Source organism: Felis catus, chromosome A2 (assembly GCF_018350175.1).
Source record: "Felis catus isolate Fca126 chromosome A2, F.catus_Fca126_mat1.0, whole genome shotgun sequence".
Classification (NCBI taxonomy): Eukaryota; Metazoa; Chordata; class Mammalia; order Carnivora; family Felidae; genus Felis; species Felis catus.
Genome location: NC_058369.1, coordinates 140485874 through 140506796, shown reverse-complemented (window position 1 = coordinate 140506796; position 20923 = coordinate 140485874). Strand labels below are relative to the sequence as shown.

General features: G+C 38.1%; 1 protein-coding gene across 5 annotated transcripts in view; it reads left to right on the top strand.

The window, feature by feature from the left end:
• SLC13A1 (solute carrier family 13 member 1) overlaps window positions 1–20923 on the top strand; it is a 142699-nt gene that overhangs the window by 66925 nt on the left and 54851 nt on the right. For all 5 annotated transcript variants that reach the window (XM_019825748.2, XM_019825750.3, XM_019825749.2 and 2 more), the window contains exons 8-10: window positions 13107–13226; window positions 17830–17928; window positions 18346–18447. In XM_019825748.2, the coding sequence (XP_019681307.2) occupies window positions 13107–13226; window positions 17830–17928; window positions 18346–18447 (321 nt within the window). The remainder of the gene's footprint in view (window positions 1–13106; window positions 13227–17829; window positions 17929–18345; window positions 18448–20923) is intronic.

Below are 20923 nucleotides of genomic sequence, written 5' to 3'. Positions count from 1 at the left end.
GTGCTGTTAGCACTGAGCCCGATGTGGAGCTTGACCCCACGAACTGTGAGATCATTCCCTGAGCCAAAATCAAGAGTCAGACACTTAACTGACTGAGCCACCCAGGTGCCCCTACTCCCCTTTGTTTTTTATCAGGACATCAGGACATCTGCCCTTCTACTAAGAGTTAAATATGTAGGGCATAGTGAATCAGTAGGTGCTCACAGATTCCCCAAGCAAGCTCAGAAGAGATAACTCCTGGCTAACCATTCTAGCCAAATGGGGAAAACATTTATCATTACAAATAATACTGCAAATGATAGTTAACAAAAGCGAATAGGGATTATTTGCAGAGGAAAATTTTTGTAGGGTTTGGGAACTAGCATTTGAACTTGAAAGATGAGTGGTGAGCAAAGGTGCTAATTACAGAAGTCTTACCTAGAATTCAAAAATAGTTGAAGGATTGGGCAATTGCAAGAAATGGCAGTAATAAAGTATTCTAAGGACAGATACATGACTCTAAATATAAGTCTGCAACTGTGATGTTAATCCATTGCAGAACATGGGGAATATGTGAGTAGAGTCAGATAACTTGGATGCAAAATTCCACAATTATCAGGGGTGCCGAGGTGGCTCAGTCAGTTACGTGTCAGACTCTTGATTTCGGCTCAGGTCATGATCTCATGTGAGATCAAGCTCCATGTTGGGCTCTGTGCTGACAGCATGGGATGTGCTTGGTATTCTCTCTCTCTGCCTCTACCCATGCTGGTGCATGCTCTCTTGTCTCTCTGTCTCAAAATAAATAAATAAAGTTTTTTTAAAATTCCACAATCTGGGGCACTTGGGTGGCTCAATCAGTTAAGCGTCCAACTTCAGCTCAGGTCATGATCTAGCGGCTTGTGAGTTCGAGCCCTGCATCGGGCTCTGTGCTGACAGCTCAGAGTATGGAACCTGCTTCAGATTCTCTGTCTCCCTCTCTCTCTGCTCCTCCTCTCTCTCTCTCTCTCTCTCTCTCTCTCTCTCTCTCAAAAATAAATAAACAATAAAAAAAATTTTTAAGTCTACAATTTTCAGTCACTTACTTTATGAATTTGAAAAATAAAAAGTGCATTACTCTCCCCAAGACTTAATTTTACCTATCGAAAATAGTCACAGTTCAGATGGTTATTGTGAGAATTAAATGAATTAAACTATGTAAAAATACTTGACAGTATTTGTAAGAGCTATTATAAGAACTATTGAAAAATAGTTTGAAAGTCCATGCTTTTATGTGAGGCCTCAAACTGATTCTACACCCAAGGTATATTTTCAAGTACTAATAGGACAGATAATTGTCAGAGTTCCAGCAAGTTGGGCAGCATTAAGGATGCTCTGGAAAAGGATTTAGCTCTTTTCACAGAAAAATTCAGGTTCAGAATCAGGAAAATTACATACTTCAAAGCAGATTCACAGATTTTATAAACTTTCTGAAATTATTTGCAAAATGTTGTACATGCATAGCTTTTCCAAGAAATCCAAGATTCAAGAAAATGTCACAGTCCATTCTAAAAAGAACAAGAACTTGTGTGCAAAGAACAGTGGCAGGGCGGTTTAGGACAGGCTACCACAGACCTCCATGTGTATTTATTGTTTCTCTGATTACACATGCATCATGTATACTCCCAACGGCCATCTTAGAAACAAACTTCTAAAAGGCATTTGGTTTATAAGTGGGAGACTTCTGAAATTCGCCATCTCAGAAAGGACTTACCCAATGTATCCCCTAATTTAAGACAGGAAGTGTACTTGATCTCTTTCTGAAAATTAGACTACTGTCCTTTCTCATTAATTCCCCAAGAAGGTTCCACATTATAGTCTTCTCTGTAAATCTCTTTTTCTAAAAATTTAGACCAGAATTTTATTATTTTATTCTTGGTGGTAGAGAACTGCTAGCCTCTACCATTCCCATGAAATTGATGGTGTTAAAGTAAAGTAAAGTAATCTATGCTGAATTTGCCTTTGGTCTGTAGTCTTGCACAATGTATCAACCAAATTTTCTTTTACTTAACTGTTCCCTTGTCATTTGCAATGACAGATTGAGAGCATTGTAGCACTTTGAGCAAAATGTTTCAGTAACTATTTTCCCTAATTATCTAATCTTCTAATTCTCCTAGTCATGGGAATTTGGCCAAAGATTCTTTAAATTTAGAAAATGCTTAACATGTACTTTGAAATTTGGCGACGTTTTGTCTTCAAAAGTTTACTTTAACATTAGGAATTATACACAAAAAGAAAGAAACTCAGAGTACCCCTTCTTGATAGAAAATACTAGAATAGAGGGGAAAAACAACCTTATGTGAAAAAATATAATTGATATTATTAAACAAACTAGATATTTAACTTTTTCTTAAGTATTGGCGCTAAAAGACAACAGCGTCTCAAAGCAACAATGGAATGAAATGCATTCACTTTCTTTAGGAAAAGTTCCAGAAACTTAAAACTACAGGGAAAAAAAAAGGATTTATATTCTTTGCCCAGATCTTTGGAAACAGACAGAAATTGCCCTTTATTTTCAAATCCACTACAATAATGCCACCTTTATCCTCTTGACACCGCTTGCCATCTTTTTTAAAGCAATACCAACAGTGATTTTGTGCAATTTAATTTTGGATCTCGCCCAGCTCCAAAGGTGCATGAATCCTAAGAATCCATGATTTCCTACCATTTACTTCTAGAGAAAGGTGCCATCTTACAAACAATGGGAAGAGGAGAATGGATAACACATTTCAAAGCCTTTATCCATCTCTCCATCTATCACTTATAGATACAAAATATATTTATATGTATTTTATATATTCATATAAATATATTTATAAGTATATTTATATATACATATATATACATATATACAGTGTCTTTTATTCTCTTCTTTGCACAAAGAATGGAAGAACGATGAATTCTGAGAAAGCTAAATTTCATTCAGTGCAAATAAAACAAACCTTTATTCCTTCACTCTTCAGTCAACAAACATTAGTTGAGGACTGACAATGTGCAAGGCACTGTTTTGAATTCTTCTGGAGAATGCAAAAAATAAAACTTGTCAGGAAACTTCGAAATTCCATCTGGTTTTCTAGACAAAACATGCATATGTGAAAACCTTTAAAATTTTTAAAACATAATAACATTTGGTTTTGACATATAGGAGAGAAGTTAGGTGACATGTATTGAATTTGTGTCAGAAATTTTACATACGTTTTAGTGCACACATACTCTATATATCCTTGCTGTGAAGGTGGCATATACTGGGGAGTAAAGCATAGGCTCTAGACTTAAAATGTCTGTGTTGAAATCCCAGTTCTTCCATTTACAAACGAGGTGATCTTGGACAGATTACTCTCTTTAAGCTTGTTACCTTCCCAGAGAAATGGGGATGATGATAATAAGGTCTCTCTCTTAGAGAGTTGTTTAGAGTTTTACAATAAATAAATAAATAAATAACACTTTAAAAAGTGCCTAGCACAGAACATATGCTCTGTAAATGTTTGTTATTATTACTAGAGTCAAGAAAGTGGATGTTTGTATAGCAGACTGAGGTCCAAACCAAGATCATTCAAACCCCCGTCTGTCTCCCTAAACAATTACCTCCCTAGAAACATAATTGAACGTTCACTCTAACAGAGGAGTGTAGCTGTGTGCACGGCCAGGATCACTAGAGAAAACTTGTCTATACAGCATGACCCAATCTTAAAAGAGGTAAATAGCATGTTTATGAAGAAAATGAATGCAAATAATTCATAAAACCAAAACACAAAAAGTTTGTAATCATGTTTTTAGGGAGGCAGTGAAATAATCTGTGTATTTTTTGGCACTGTTTAGAACAGCAATGTGCAGATTGATTGGCATTCTAAGAGTCTGAGGATAGAAGACCAATTAGGAGTCTATTACCAAAGTGCTAACAGACGATAAGGGCAAAACTAAGCTAGTTGTGAAGTGATAGGATTTAGACTCAGGACACTGTATGTACAGACAGGAAGAGTGAGTAATTAGGTGTGAGGATTTAAGGGCAAGGAGGGGTTAGGGCAACTCTGGGAATTTTTGCCAATATGGATAAATAGGTAGTGATGCCATGAATTTCTCGGTTCATTGGAGAAATTAATAAATTTGATTTTAGATGTATTAACATGGCCTGCTAAGACCCTATCCACAAGATTTTCAGTAGTCATTTGCAAACGCATCGTTGAAGTTAGTTTAAAATCTGAGGGCTGGCGCATCTGGGTGGTTCAGTTGGTTGAGTGTCCGATTTTGGCTCAGGTCAGGATCTCCTGGTTCGTGGGTTCAAGCCTCGCTTCGGGCCTGCTTCAGATTCTGTGTCTCCCTGTCTCTGTTCCTCTCCCCTGCTTGCACTCTGTCTCTCTCTCTTACTCAAAAATAAATAAACATTAAAAAAAATTTTAATTTGAGGGATATATATACATACATACATACACACACACACACATACACACATATACACACACACACATACATACATACACACACACACACACACACACACACACACACACACAGAAATTAAAATCTTGGATGTAGAAATGGTTACCAAGGGAGAAAAAAGTTAAAAGAATCAAGACATGGATAGACTCTTGGGTAGTGTTGACAAAAAAGATGAGAAAAGTTTATCAGAGTAGGTGGAGAACCAGGAGCATGTGGTGTTTTGAAAGCCAAATAAGACCATTTTCAAAGTGGAGGATGACTCAGGAACAAACAGTGTGGTAGAAGGGTCAAGGAGGAGGATGGCTAAGAAAAGGCTTGGTTCTTATCAGTGTCCCCCAAGAAGACACATGGGAGGGAGGACCAAATTTAGACTGCAGAGAGTTAAGATGTGAGTAAATAGTGGGGAGGGGAAAGCAGCTAACTTAAATGGTTCTTTCAAGTTTGACAAAGCAAAGAAAAAAAGAACAAGCATGGTGTGACCAGAGGTAGAGAGTTCTCTTGGAACAAGGGAGATGTCAGTTTTGTTTTACACTCAGGAGAAGGAAACTGTAAAAGAGATGTGTGACATTTTGAAAAAGAGAGAGGAGGAGATTGATTGGCCAAGAGTCAGGTAGAAGCAGAATGGAATTAGAAACAAGAGTCGAAATGTTAGTCTTGGAAAAGAAGTACACATCCTCTTGAGTAATAATGAGGGTAAGAAGAGAAAAAGTGAAGACAGAGGAATTTCAGAGCATGTGTACAGTTCCCTCCTTTCACAGATGAGGAAACTGAGGCTCAGAGACTTTAAGCAACTGATGATCACTAGTCAATGGAGGAACAGCCAGATGAAGACAGATGGCCCAAGGCCCAGTGCTCTTTCTACTCTGCAGTCTCACTGCCTCACAGACCATATTATGTGAGGGTGCCAAGATGGCAAAATTCTAAAAACACAAGTTTGCTGCCAGTAGCAAGAAAAACTACATCAGTCTTCACATTCATGGGTGGCGTTTTCTTTATTTTTTAATGTAAGCATGCAAACATAGCAAGTGGCATTTGAAATAGTTGCAAAGCTAAGTGTGTGGCTAGTTAGACTGAACCATTCCCTTGTTGTCATGAGCTGATGTATAGCTTGGGAGGTGATTTTCAGAATAATACTAACCAGATGAAGCTAATTCCCTAACTCAACTATAAAGTGTGCCGTTTTTTGGCATTCTTAATCTGAATCTAGCACCAGTGGTACCTAAATTCTGGCTCCTCTGTGATTAATTCACCATTATCCTTAACTAATCCTTGGAATAGAGCGTTCTGGAAATATTCTTTGGTCTTCCTACTTCCTGTTACTACCTTACAGGTTTGTGAGATTTTTATTAGCTCCTCTGTTAGGTAAATCCTGGTTGATCAGCATTCTCTGCCTGACCCTCATTCCATTCTGCTCCACTGACAATACTTCCAGTCATCACCCAATCTCCTCATTCCCTGACAATTATTGTTAATATCTACCACCTTGTAATTAACCCATTTCCTCCTACTCCGGTTCTTAAAAGGCCTGCCAACTGTGTCAATTTCTTTCTCTACTTGTGTGGATGCTTTTTCATCTGAAACTCCATTCAGTTACTCCTATACCACCATTCCCATCTCCTCTGATCATAAACTGTATTCACATCTCTATAAACGTGTCTCATCTACATTTATGCATAACCATCACCCCTGATGATTTTCAGACTTATAGAATCTGAATGAATCATTGTCTTATTCTTTTAGCACACAAGGGGCACAGGTAGATGATCGATAATCATCAGCTGAGATGAACTCTACCAAGACATAAATGAAGTGCTTATTGTTCTTGGGAATCATCTCAATAACTAAATAATTTTTTGATATTAAAATTATGCTACTGAGGGAAATATTATTAGACGCAATTACTGCTGTCATAGCAAACTAGTTTTGATGCATCAATATTATTTAACAAATAGAACAGCTATTAGTTAAACCCAAAACGCAAATCTACCGGATTAAAATGGAAGTAAAATTTCATAACTTGTTGATTATCAAAGAATATTATTCAGCTTGTGGGTGGCAGCTGTGTAATATGTGGGTGTACAAAGAGCATGGAAGGAACTTTTATTGTGAACAATTAGCACAGTCGTTGTTACTAATTACATATTAAATTATAACTACTGTGGTTCACAAACTAAGAAATTGTAAAATAAATGTGTTTATAGGTCCCCTAAATTCAAATGTGTTTATTGGTACCCACCTTCCTAACCTTTCTTGTTGGCTAATTATAGAGGGAGAAGGTAAACCAGTTACCTAACAATAGCTACCTTCAAAAGTTACCATGATTTTTTCCTGGAGAATTGAGCAATTATATTTCTCAGAAATAAGTTCTCTGGCAAGTACCATAGAAGAAATTTGGCTATTGCAGAGTTTGCACTCAGACCTTGGCTCAGATTTCAGTCTTGCCATATATTAGCTTAACTTCTGTGAACATCATCAGTTTCTTCCTCTGTATAATGGGGGTGATACTAGAACTTATTACTGTGAGGATTAAGTGGGATAATGCATGCTCGGCTCTTAGCAAGAGGGCCTGGCACATAGGAAATTGCCAATAATGCTAGCAGTTGATGCTGTTTATTTTACTTTTGCTATTCCTATTAGAAATATAAGCTTGGTTCATGAATAACAAGTAGTTAATATTTGAAAAGAAGTGTCTGCAAATATACCAATACAGAACTGAAAAGTGGCTTTGACTCAAATAATCAAAGCAGTCATTAATCAAAAGGACTATAATCAGCATGGACACAGTGTATAGTGCTCTAAAGGCCAAAATTTGTTTCAAGGCTGTAAATTTCCACAAGTACATCCATTCTTTTGAGACAATTTCTGTGTATTTCATTAGAATTAATGTTATTCATCATTCTGTAGTTGGGCATGAGAACTGCAACAACAACACTATCTTCCTGAGTTTCAACAATGATGGGCACACAGGCTTCAGGTCAAAGCACATCTCTGCTATGGTGAAATCATTTCTATGGTGTTCTAAAATGTCCTTAGACATAAAGTTTGTGCCCTGGCTTACGGATATCTTGCAGTATATATGGAACTTTCTATTTTCACCTGGGGACTGGAGTTGAGGACACTATGCCTTAATGAAAAGACATTGTATTTTAAACCCCCCTTCTGGGTTGAAAATTCTGCTTGACTGTACAATCTGTGACCTTGAACAATCCACTTAACCTTATGAGACGTAGTGTCTTCCTGTGTAAAATGGATATATAATGCTTTCCTCACAGGATTTGTGTTAGAATGAAATGTGCTTAGCTCATCTGCTCATTCTTAAACCTCTGCCTGACCTCTAGATGCCCCAGGGTGCGTTCCCTCTTCCTCTTATCTCCATTTACTCCTGAAATTATCACGCCCATTTCTGTGGATTACAATATCACCTGTATGTTGGCAACGACCTCTTTTCTATCTCTAACTGCCCGCTGCTCTCATTTTCAGACTCATCTATCTAACTGCCCATCCAACATGACCACTTGGAAAACTAAGGGACGTCTTCGATTAACATGCCCACAGCAGCATTTTTGACCCTCCACTTCCTTACCCATCTGCCAACCTGTTCTCTCCTCAGACTTCATTTCAGTAAATGGCACCTTTTCCTCATTCCTCCACATTTTGTCCCAAATACGTTTAAAATCAATTGTCTTCTCATCTTCACTGCTACCAATCTGACTTCAGCTAAAATCTACTCTATTTCCCATCCTACCCTACTCCTCTGCCAAACTTCTTTTGTCTTCTAATAAATTTCCCTGTGTATTTGGTTTATATTGCTACTTTACACATTACCATTAACTTAACCGGCCTAAAACTGCATGAATTTGTGACCTCATAATTTCTGTGGGTCAGGAGTCTAGGCACAGGTTAGCTGAGAACCTTGCTTAGGATCTCACCAGGCTAAAAATCAAGGTGACAGCTGGACCTCTAATCTCCATAGAAAGTTAGAGCCCTATTCCAAGATCATTCAAGTTACTGGCCTGAACTGAGTTCCCTGTGGTTGAATTACTGACGTGCCCATTTTATTGCTAACTTTTGGCGTGGGGTCACTCTCAACTTCTAGAAGCTACCTCTAGTCCTTGCCACATGGCCCCTTCCTCTGGCAATAGGAAAGCTTACTTCTTTAGGCCAGCAGGAAAGGTTCTCTTTTAAGGGTTCACCTGATTAAGTCAGATCCACCCAAGATAATCTCCCTTTTGATTAACTCAAAAATTAATGGGGACCTTGATTACCACTGCAAAATCCCTTCACTTTTTCCATAAAAGAACCTAATCACAGGAATGAAATCCCACCTTATATGCAAGTTCTTCCCACACAGAAGAGAGAAGATTATACAAAACATGTATAACAGGCACAGAAATCTTGTGGGTCATTTTGGAGTTCTGCCCACTACAACTTGGCTTCCACTCTTGTTGCCTTCAATCTTGAGGATCCATCTAACCAACATGCTTTATGTAAATAACAAATTTACATAGACTTTAAGTTAGATCATGTCACTAACTTATTTATTATGTTCCAATTACTCCTGATTACGTTTGTGCTCAAATTCAAATTCCTTCTGATGGCCTACAAGGTGTTACATGATCCGATTGCTGTTGGCTACTTCTTGGGCTTAATTTCATGCCACTAACTTTAGCTCACTACCCACGGCCACACTAGCCTTCTGAGCCTCAGACATTCTGCACTCATTCCTACCTCGGGGCGTTTGTACTTGCTATTTCCTCTGTCTGGGGGTGGGGGGCAGGTAACTATTTCCCAGCTATTTACAGGACTGGCTGCTTCTTGCCATTTAGATCTCATTTCAAATATCACCCTCTTTAACCACACTATGTAAAACTTTTTCCTCTCCCTAGTAATTTTCTATTACATTATCTTGTTATATTTTCTGATTGTTTTCATGCTTACCTATTTACTGTCTGTGCTCCTCATTTCAATGTAAGCTTTATGGGGGCACCTGGGTGGCTCAGTCTGTTAAGCCTCCAATTCGGTTTCGTCTCGGGTCAGGATCTCACAATTGGTGAGATCTAGCCCCGAGTCAGACGGTGGTGACAGTGCAAAGCCTGCTTGGGATTTCCCCTCTCTCCCTCTCTCACTGCTCCTCCCCCACTTTCTCTCTCTCTCTCTCTCTCTCTCTCTCTCTCTCTCTCTCTCTCTCAAAATGAATACATAAACTTAAAATATGTTTAAAAAATGTAAACTTTATGAAAGGCTATCTTACATCCATCTAATTCACCACTATATCCCCAATATTTAGAAGAGTGCCTGGTACATGGTAGATACTCAAAGTGTTGGGTAAAAGTAAAGGTAAAAGTAATTCATTCTATCAGAATGAATTGTACTTAACATAGTTCATGATATTTATTTTAGGCAGATACTTGCAGTCACTTCACTTTACAGGGCATGAGGAAGTGGGAAAAGAAAAAGTGAAAAACTAATCCTTCACAGTATGCCATTCATTCCATTATCACTTAAAGTATTCACTGGAAATATAAGTATAAAGGTTATGATCATGGAGGCCACTGTCCTGTGTGGTGTTCACTTCCTTAATACTAAAGAAAAAAAGCAAAAAGAAAACAGAATTTAGCTTTTTCAGGCTTTCATTTACTAAATGAACTACCTCCCTCCAGGCAAAAATTCTAAAAAGGCCCTTGTCAATTAAACAAATTTTATTTAAAAAAAAATTTTTTTATACATTTATTTACCTTTTTTTTAATATATGAAATTTATTGTCAAATTGGTTTCCATACAACACCCAGTGCTCATCCCAACAGGTGCCCTCCTCAATACCCATCACCCACCCTCCCCTCCCTCCCACCCCCCATCAACCCTCAGTTTGTTCTCAGTTTTTAACAGTCTCTTATGCTTTGGCTCTCTCCCACTCTAACCTCTTTTTTTTTTTCCTTCCCCTCCCCCATGGGTTCCTGTTAAGTTTCTCAGAATCCACATAAGAGTGAACACATATGGTATCTGTCTTTCTCTGTAGGACTTATTTCACTTAGCATCACACTCTCCCGTTCCATCCACATTGCTACAAAGGGCCATATTTCATTCTTTCTCATTGCCACGTAGTACTCCATTGTGTATATAAACCACAATTTCTTTATCCATTCATCAGTTGATGGACATTTAGGCTCTTTCCACAATTTGGCTATTGTTGAGAGTGCTGCTATAAACATTGGGGTACAAGTGCCCCTATGCATCAGTACTCCTGTTTCCCTTGGGTAAATTCCTAGCAGTGCTATTGCTGGGTCATAGGGTAGGTCTATTTTTAATTTTCTGAGGAATCTCCACACTGTTTTCCAGAGGAGCTGCACCAGTCTGCATTCCCACCAACAGTGCAAGAGGGTTCCCGTTTCTCCACATCCTTGCCAGCATCTACAGTCTCCTGATTTGTTCATTTTGGTCACTCTGACTGGCGTGAGGTGATATCTGAGTGTGGTTTTGATTTGTAGTTCCCTGATGAGGAGCGATGTTGAGCATCTTTTCATGTGCCTGTTGGCCATCTGGATGTCTTCTTTAGAGAAGTGTCTATTCATGTTTGCTGCCCATTTCTTCACTGGGTTATTTGTTTTTCGGGTGTGGAGTTTGGTGAGCTCTTTATAGATTTTGGATACTAGCTCTTTGTCCGATATGTCATTTGCAAATATCTTTTCCCATTCCGTTGGTTGCCTTTTAGTTTTGTTGATTGTTTCCTTTGCTGTGCAGAAGCTTTTTATCTTCATGAGGTCCCAATAGTTCATTTTTGCTTTTGATAGGGAGAGACAGAGCACAAGTGGGGGAGGGGCAGAGAGAGACGGAGACACAGAATCCAAAGCAGGCTCCAGGCTCTGAGCTGTCAGCAAAGAGCCCCACAAGGGCTCAAACTCACAAACCGTGAGATCATGACCTGAGCCAAAGTCAGATGCTTACCCTACTGAGCCACCCAGGCGCCCCCAGTTAAATTTTAGAGGACTGAGTAAGGAGAACAATATAGCCTGATTTCAAAGTATGAGCTACAGACGGTGAGAGATGAAATGGGGCTTGGGGTGCTGGTTTGAACCTAATTCTGGCAGCATTTCTAAATGCCTTTAGGCTGAACAGAATAGCATAAGCCATCAACCTGTAACCCAAGTCTAATAAACTGATGAGAAATAAGAATAATCCTTTTCATCCTTATTGAACTTTCCAACTGAAGACAGCAAACATTTTTAGCAATTCTTAGTAGAAGCTCATGGACATGATATAACATTTTTCCATTCATCAATTCTCTGTATTCTGTAGCATTTCTTACTCACCCTTGGTCATTTCTAATTGCATAAATGTGTAAGCTAAGCTTTGGATCTCTTCATGATAGATAATGATCATCCCAACTTGCTCCTGATAAATCTAGGATGTAGAGCAATTTTTTTATAACCTCAAAGTAATGGTAGAAAACACTGGAAATCTAGAGTTTTAAAAACCCATTCTTTTTTTTTTTTAAGTCTTTGCATTACTTAGCAACCATCTTAAAATAGAGGAGACACTTTATAAAATAGAAAAATGTGGCTTATGTTGATGGCTATAGTGTGAAACATTTCATTTATTTACATGACCTTTTTTAAATGGAAAAATACAAAGCGTGATTTAAATAGAACAAGAATATAAAAGTCTATCATTTCTATAAAGTTCTCTATATTTTATCATTTCAAAAATAATAAAAATAGGTTAACAGTGTCTTTATTGCTTCTGTGTGTTTCCTGTACTTTCCAAAGTTCCAAAGTCACTGTGTCAAGAAAAAAAGCAAAGAAACTATTTCTCAAATTTCCTGTTTTTCCCTCCTCTGTCATAAAATAGATAACTATGTGAGAATTAACTTGGAATTTATGCTACATTTTTGAAGAATAAATGTGAGGTTACCAAAGAAACTGTGCTTGTCTCTGACTCCTCCCCTCCCCCAACTTTTTTTATTATTGTTTTGTGGTTATGTGGATTGAAAAGCTGAAAATAACTAGGAGAAATAAAGGAAGAGCTCATGTTTTCCACAGAACTTTTAGTCATTTTTATCTGGTCCAGATTTATTCTGTTTGGCTGAGCCCTAAAGCACTGTCTAATTCTAACAAGGGCCTGGCAAGATGGTTGTAGTTTCTTCAGGGCAGACAGAAGAGAGGGGAAACGGCTATAGAAGACAATATGGATGGATCAGAGTCCCATCCTAAATGCCTGGGATGCCAGCTACCAATTTAGGTTCCATGAAGTTAATTTCCATCTGTTCCCAAGTCTGTTTGTCTTTCCTCGCTCACATACCGATGATTCGAGTGCTAAGAACCAGGCACATATACCCATGCATACCCATTTCTTGTGCATTTAGTGAGTGTGGACACTCTGCCAGCTTTCCCAAGCACTTCCTTACACATTGAACAAAGGGAACAAAAATCATAACATACCCACCCTTGCTTGTGAGGGAAGCAGCAATAATCACAGAGTTACAGATTCAGGACAAGAGGTAAGAGGTAAAACCAACTGCCGTACTTAACGATGAGAAGGTTCCACACCTTCCCTCTTGACTGGGAGCATGGCAAAGACATGAGGTGTTGCTTCCCAGAGGACCATCAGAAAGGATTCCCTTTACACTCCCGTGAACACTTTTCTGTCTTTTCACACAGGCGTTACCCTGAATGTCGTTGCATTAACTTTGGATCCTGGTTTATGCTTTCCTTCCCGGCAGCTATTATTATTCTATTCTTGTCCTGGATCTGGCTTCAGTGGCTTTTCCTAGGATTCAAGTAAGTAAATATTCCATGTTGATCGGATAACTAAAGGTGTCTCGGTTCCCAGTTCTCAGCTGCTCACCCAGTGCCCTTTCACCCATTTCGTGCACACGGAGTCTCTGAATTTCTCTTCCTTACAAAGCTGATGCACATGAGCACATATTTTAAGGATAAGCTAAAACATTATCTAAACAGTGTTGGCTGTGGAGGAGAGTTTGTAAAAAGCAAATCTATCTTGGTCTCCTTTGAATCCTAAGCTAATAATTTATTAATCAGCTGGAAGGGCATAAGGAACTTGTGGTAAGGACCCAGTCCAGCTTGTTAAAGTGAAATTTCAAGAAGTTTTGTTCCTCCTTTTTGTTAAATGTGGTGATTTCCTCTGGTTACCTAGTCACTTTAAGCTATAGCATGCAATATTCCTGCTTCATCTTGGCACCAAGATTAGTACATCCTTGAAAAAATCACATAAAGACGTGAGAGTGTGCCCTGTGGAAAGAATGTTAGATTAGGAATCAGGAGACCAGGGATAAAGACTGTGGCTTCTCACAGTCCAGATGAGTGATCTTTCTCAGTCTCCATGTTTTCAACTGTAAAATGATGGAGTTTCATTGGATTATCAGTAAGATCACTTCCAACACTGCAATTCTAACACATATGGGTCCAAGGTGAACACCTAGAAGTCAAGGTGAGAAACACTGATCAGGAAAGAGCCACTAAAATGTCAAATACATGTATTCAAGGAAAATTTGCCAATAATGCCTTGGCTGGACTGAAGCTGGTAGTTCATAAGTACCAATGAGTTACAATACTTAAATGACAGCCAGCATTTAAAATTATGAAGGACTCCACAGCAAAATCTAAATATATATATGTATATATATATATATATATTTATATTTATATTTATATTTATATTTATATATATTTATATATAACAGTACTCCACAAAGAAAGGGGAAATGGCTATAAATCAAACCCTGAGAATTTTTTTCCTGAAAAAACAAAACAATTGAAATTCATCTTTATCGGCTATTTAAATAATCTCAAGGACCTATGAACAAAACATGTTATCTACTAAGCAGGTGAGACTGAAGTCAGCTATCTGTGCTTCCTTTGAAAAGCAAAGCCCTGTGTCCATGTGGTGGTCTGTGCCCATGCCCAAATTTTCCAAGCCTAGTCACCTAAGGACTCATAGTCTTCCCTCTCCATTTCCTCTTCCTGATTTTTCTCCAGAACTGCCACAGTTTTGTTAGCAGTGGGAAGATGATACTGATGATTTAAAAAAAAAAAAAAAAAACTGTCCAGATTGTGGGAGCAGCGTGTGGCAGTTCTCCTGCTGAAGCAAATGTGTGGAATGTCACTGACTTCAGCAGGTGGGCATCAGTGGGGAGAAGCCAGCTGCATACTAAATGCCCCTTCCTGGAAATCCAAGCCTCTGGGGGTCTATTCAGTTGCACAGGTAGCAATTCAAGATGCAAAGGACAGGAATCCCAACTAAGGGAGAAAGCACCCCGTCACAGACCCATAGTTGTTTCCTTCTTTGTTGCTACATATAATGACTTTATAAAAAAATGTATGCAACCATTGTCATTATTATGGAATGGCCTACCCTGTATAAAGGAGAAATTAAGAAAATAAAGGGCAGATGTATTGAAAGGTGTTCTCAGTGAGGACAAAAATCCTGTGAAGTGCATACATTAGGCAAAAGTCCATAAATCATGACCGGTGACATTTAAGCAGTCCCGTTGCTGTCCGCTATCGATTAGACATTACACAACTTCACACTCCGGCCAATTTTTCAGTGTCCATTTCAGTCAGTCGGGGTCTTCACCTCCAAAGGTTTTAGATCAACAAACGGAAATTATCAGCCACTCCCCTGGCAGGCCACCCTACATTCTGGTTAGCGTGTTGGCTGTTAACACAGTTAACTCACCCATTATAAATGATCCCAGCGTACTTGGGAAGAGAGGCTCATCTATCAGTGCCGCTGAACTTACTTAAGTGAAGAGGTTGATGCAATGTCATATGCTTCATCAGTTCCTTTGTGAAGGCATTAACCTTCTTTGTAGCAAAGCCAATATGGTGTTGGACTTGACTATTTATAGTCCCCAACCAAAGAGACCAAATACATATACAGTCTACTGGCTGGAAAACATTTTTTAGGGAGACTTGCCTCTTTTTTTAATTCTACTTTTCTGTTCTACAGATGGATCTCAAGGTGGTTCAGGATCAATTTCTTATAATAGTAGTATTTATATTGTGATAAGGGGTAAAATTTCAAGACCGGCACTAGTCAGTAATTTAGTTGAGATTATAAACATTAAATATTATCCTCATTGATCTTAAGTATAACAACATCCATCTCATTATGTTCAGGGGTTGGAATGTGTGCAGGAGAATGATTATGAAAGTGTAGGATGGATGATTTAAGAATAGAGGAAACTCGGGGTGCCTGGGTGGCTCAGTCAGTTAAGCGTCCGACTTTGGCTCAGGTCATGATCTCAGGGTCTGTGGGTTTGAGCCCTGCATCTAGCTCTGTGCTTACAGCTCAGAGCCTGGAGCCTGTTTCAGATTCTGTGTCTCCCTCTGTCTCTACCCCTCCCCCACTTGTTCTCTCTCTCTCTTTCTCTCTCTCTCTCTCAAAAACAAATAAGCATTAAAAATTTTTTAATTAAAAAAAACGAATTGAGGAAACTCGGCTCCTTCAAAGGGAATAATAGTCCAAACAAGTCTGAGTGGCAGAGCTACAGAAATAAATAGATAAATAAATAAAATGTCTCTGTGTGATAGCTGTCTTCACACCGCCTCAGTCTTCCAGCTTCCTCCCTCATATACATCCACGTTCAGCCCAGCAATTTTACAGAAGAATATGCTTCTGTGCTCGTTCTTCTCCTAAAATTGCTTTCACTGACGTCTGATTGACCTACAAAAAACCATAGATATTTGATATGTACAACGTGTTTGGAGATCAGTGTACACCCATGAACCATCATCAATGTGAAGGCCAAAAACTTTTCCATCACCTCCAAGTTTCCTTTTGTCCCTGTGCTTTTTCTTTTTTTCTCCCTTTTGTGGTAAAAGCACTTAACATAAGATCTGCCCTCTCAGTGAATTTTTAAGTATACAATACAGTATTGTGAATCATAGGCCTTATTTTGTGCAGTAAATCTCTAGAGCTTATTTATTTTTCATAAGGGAAACTTTGTACCCTTTGACTAACACCTCCCCATTGCCCTCTCCTTCCATTCCCTGGCAAACACTATTTTACTCTCTGCTTTTATGTGTTTGACTATTTTGGATTCTGCATTTCTGTAAGATCATACAGTATTTGTTTTTCTGCATCTGGCTTATTTCACTTAGCAGAATGTCCCCGAGTCCATCTGTCTTACTACAAATGGCAGGATTTCCTTCTTTGAGGCTGAATAATATTCCATTGTATGTATAAGCCACTGTTTCTTTTTTTTACTATCACTTTTACTTTACCTACTTGTTTGTCAGTGGACATCTGACTCGTTTCCATGTCTTGACCATTGTGAATAATGGTTCAGTGAACATGTGAGTGCAGGTATCTGGTCAAGATCCAGATTTCAATTCCTTTGGATATACACTCAGAAATGCCTTCCCTACTGCACATAATGTAATCTAACTCACCTACTCATAGACCTTCCAAAAGGTAGTCCATAAGAATCTAGCCATTTGCTCATTTGTTTATTCCTCTGGAGGGATTTTTTGTTTTTAATCTAGGCGCTAGAGCAGTACTTCACAAAAAAAAAAGTTTTGAAGACCCTGGACTTTGAGAAAGAAAAATTAGTCACAGGGGAAGGTATCACTGAAGTCAACAGCTGAAAGAAATAGGCACCGGCAGTTACTATTGGCAATAGTTGAAAAACTATCTGGTAGATTCTATTAGGACATAAGAGGTCAAGAATCTTATAGGAAAAAAAAAAAATGGAACCAAGTTGTTTTCGTTCTGAGAATAGATCTAGTTCAGACTCCGCTCATGATCACGGTACATGACTTCGCTGCCCTAGTGTATGACCCAAGTTTAGTATATTTTGTGAAAACTGATGGATCTGACAACCAGCTGTCTCAATTTGACACTGTTCAGTTGATGAGTCGAGTGTTTGTTTTACATGCCAGTTATATGTACAGTGTTGAGAGTCGCTGTACCAAAGGGAACATCTATGACACTGCCCCTGCCTTCAAACAATTGGTTATCTCACTAGTGAGATAAAACCTACACATGTGCAACAATTAACAGTCAAGATAGACAAGACATAGATTAAAATCTATAACAATCAGGTATATAATAAAGTGTTAAATTAGAGATGAGCGTCTCATGGCAAAATTCCAAGGGTACAGAGGTAGAAACAGAGGTAGAAAAGGAAGGGATCAGGGGAAGATGTGTGAAAATGGGGAACAAAAATTAAGTCTCGCAAATTAAGAAAACCAGGCAAAAGAGGAAAAAGGGGAGAGGACATTCAAAGAAGGTGATGGAGGTATAGGAACCAAGCACAGATTTCTGTTATTGGCCGGGAGATCCGTATTTTGTAAAGCTTTCACACAAGTCTCTTCTATGAAGGGAGAATTCTTTGCTTAACAAGTTTATTCTTTTCAGTTTTAAGGAGATGTTCAAATGTGGCAAGACCAAAACAGTCAAGCAAAAAGCCTGTGCTGAGGTGATTAAACAAGAGTACCAAAAACTTGGGCCAATAAGGTAAGATGCACCTGCACGCAGACGCACAAGCAAACACACGCATGCTCACACAGGTGCATACTGTTTATACTGCAAGTATTGGTGCAGAGGGAAACAGGCACATAATAGTCTATAATGTGTTTAGGACACCTAATAAGGGCCTTGAATATGCTAGCCCTTGTAAATAGATCTCAACATGACAAAATACATACTTTTAGCTCACTGAAATTTACCAGGTAGAATCAAAGGAAGCCGAAGACTCCATAGAGGCGTCGAGTCCTTTTCTAACTGTGCTGGTTCTCTCAAATTGTTGACACGTAATCATCTGGTTTTTACAGCGTTTAGCGTTCTGCTAAGATTACTCTGGCAATAGCTCAGGGAGTTTCTACGAATGTCCTGACTGAGAAAATAAATGAAATGATGGGAATTTTTGCACAGGTATCAGGAAATTGTGACCTTGGTCCTCTTCATTGTGATGGCTCTGCTATGGTTTAGCCGAGATCCTGGGTTTGTTCCCGGTTGGTCTGCACTTTTTTCCAAGTAAGCATTACATATTATGTTTGTCAAACCTTACTGTTTTTTTTTTTTTTTTCTGGTTTTCTCCTAAGTGGTTCCTATAACTCTATAAGATTATATGAGACTTTTTTCCCCCTTCCTTTCCACTGAAAAGATTTAATTCTAATCTTTTCAGGAAAAAAAAAATAAATGACATTTAAGGTAAGACTGCAGATAAGATAATCATATATTCTGTAACTAAAAGTCAGGCTCCTTTAGGCAAAGCTTTTCCCAGCCTTACAAAATTAGAAATATAATCTGCAGAAAAGCCATGATCGGTGGTGGTTTGGAGTGCAGACTGTGGAGCCTCACTGCTTGAGGTGTATTCTGGATCTTCCACTTTGGGCAAGTCACTTATATCTCAGTTCCTTCATCTGTGAAATAAGGCTAATAACAGCACTTAGAATAGCTCTGCCCTACTCTATACTGACAGTGCAGAGCCTGCTTGGGATTCTCTCTCTCCCTCTTTCTCTGCCCTCCCCTGCTTGCTCGCTCTCTCTCTCTCTCTCTCTCTCTCTCTCAAAATAAATAACATAAACTTTAAAAAAAAAGAGTAGTGCTGCCCTTACTCCCTACAGAAATGTAATATTTATTATTAAGTGAGATAAATGCCACTCCATCCTTGTTAATAACCTGAGATGGATCGCTTCTCAGCCTTTTGGCTAAGATCAAGTGTAATAACCTGAGATGGATTCATATTCTGTGATTTTTGCCAACTTATTTTTTTTTTTTTACTCAGGTCAGTATCTTGTCTTTTTTTTCTAATTATGTTCCTTTTTTATACTAGTTCACTATAAATCCATCCCTGCCCCTATTTTTTAGATAAAGAATTCCTGAATAAGTAATAAGACTGATTTTAGAAACTAATGTTAGCAGCTGGGTCGAGTTAATTTCATCTTGCAGTGTCTTATAGACCAGCAGTCCTGCTGAGTCATATGAAGTCACAGGGAGGATGATAGCGTAATTTTCTAAATTAAGGGCCATCCTATGTGTCAATATAAATACTTTGGTTTTGAGATGTATGTTCCCAATCTGTCTTTCACTGAAGTACTCTGCTTCCTAAATTGAGCAGATCTCCGATGATGACTTCCTGTCTCACATCCCACAGCAAGAATCCATGTCTCTGGGGACAGAAACCAAAATTATTTTAGTTAAAGGTATTCTGCTGACATGGAATAAAGAGGTCCTTCTCTTCTTGAATAGAGACTTCTGGCAATATAGGCATTAGCAACATTTTTTAAAGGTGCGAGGTCTGTGTGCAAATTCCTAGTGAACATACAAGTGCAGCAGTGTGATGCGGTAGCATGTTTCAAAGGATCGGCTTCAGCTTGATAAACTTTTTGTTTAGGACTAAAACTTTTCACTTTGAGAAGTCTAAACAAAAGGCAGCATCCTGTTATTCATAGCAAACTATCATTTAACAGTTTGATTATTATTTTTTAGTTTTGTAATAGGTTGTAAACCAACATAAAAAGTGAGTTTCCTTTTCAAAATTCCACTCCTATTAACCTAAGTAGGGAGAGTCTTCTCTAAACACTGGTGTGTAAACACTAAATGAAATCAGATAGTAGCTAATAAAAACCAGGAAGAAATCCCAGTATGAATTCAACGTAATAAGTTTCTAATTTCTGTTCTTTATAGGAAGAAAGTGTAATTCAGAAGATATTTTGTTTGCAGCAGGAAAACGGAGTATATTTACTATGGTCAGGTGTTCGTGTTATGTAGAATTCCGAGAGAAAACAATAGGAAAAGGAACAAAGGTTTGAGAGGAGAAGGAATTTGAAGATATAAGTCTAACTGACTTTGATTCATAAATCGCCAAAGCAAATAAAATTTGTGTAAGCTTAATATTTTGTAATACTGAGGCAACCTTAGTTCATAATCAAGTAAAAATAAAATGAAAATAAACAAGTACTGAAATAATAATAGTTTTAAAAGTCTTTGGGAACACAATTACCTCAACATTTATGGCTTGATTTTATGTAAAGTGTATTCTGTAGAATATATTTGTAATATAGAGATTTTAAGCATTTAGAATTTCCAAAGCTAGGATGATATATCAAGATTTATAGCTACCACCTAATGTTTTCATTCCATCTGTTTGAACCTGGACTGAATTCAATGTGTCTTTTCATATAAAACAAAATCAGATTACATGATGCCTGACCTAATTTGGTAAAATTACAATAAAAAATTATAACTCAAGTGAAAGAAATAAGGAGCAATAAAATAATAAATATTGGTGAAGTTTGTTGAATAAATTACACCAAATAGCTTTGTACTCAGCAAAGAAACAAATAAAATCTATATTTAAGGAAAACAGACTCCTTTCTAAAGTTGCCAGATTGAATAAAAATAATGTGTTTCCTTGATTATTTATACTGTTCAAGTGAATCACAGGAGTAGAGAGCTTCTATAGTATGTACACATTGCCGAGTCACAGGCAGCAAAATAATCTCTA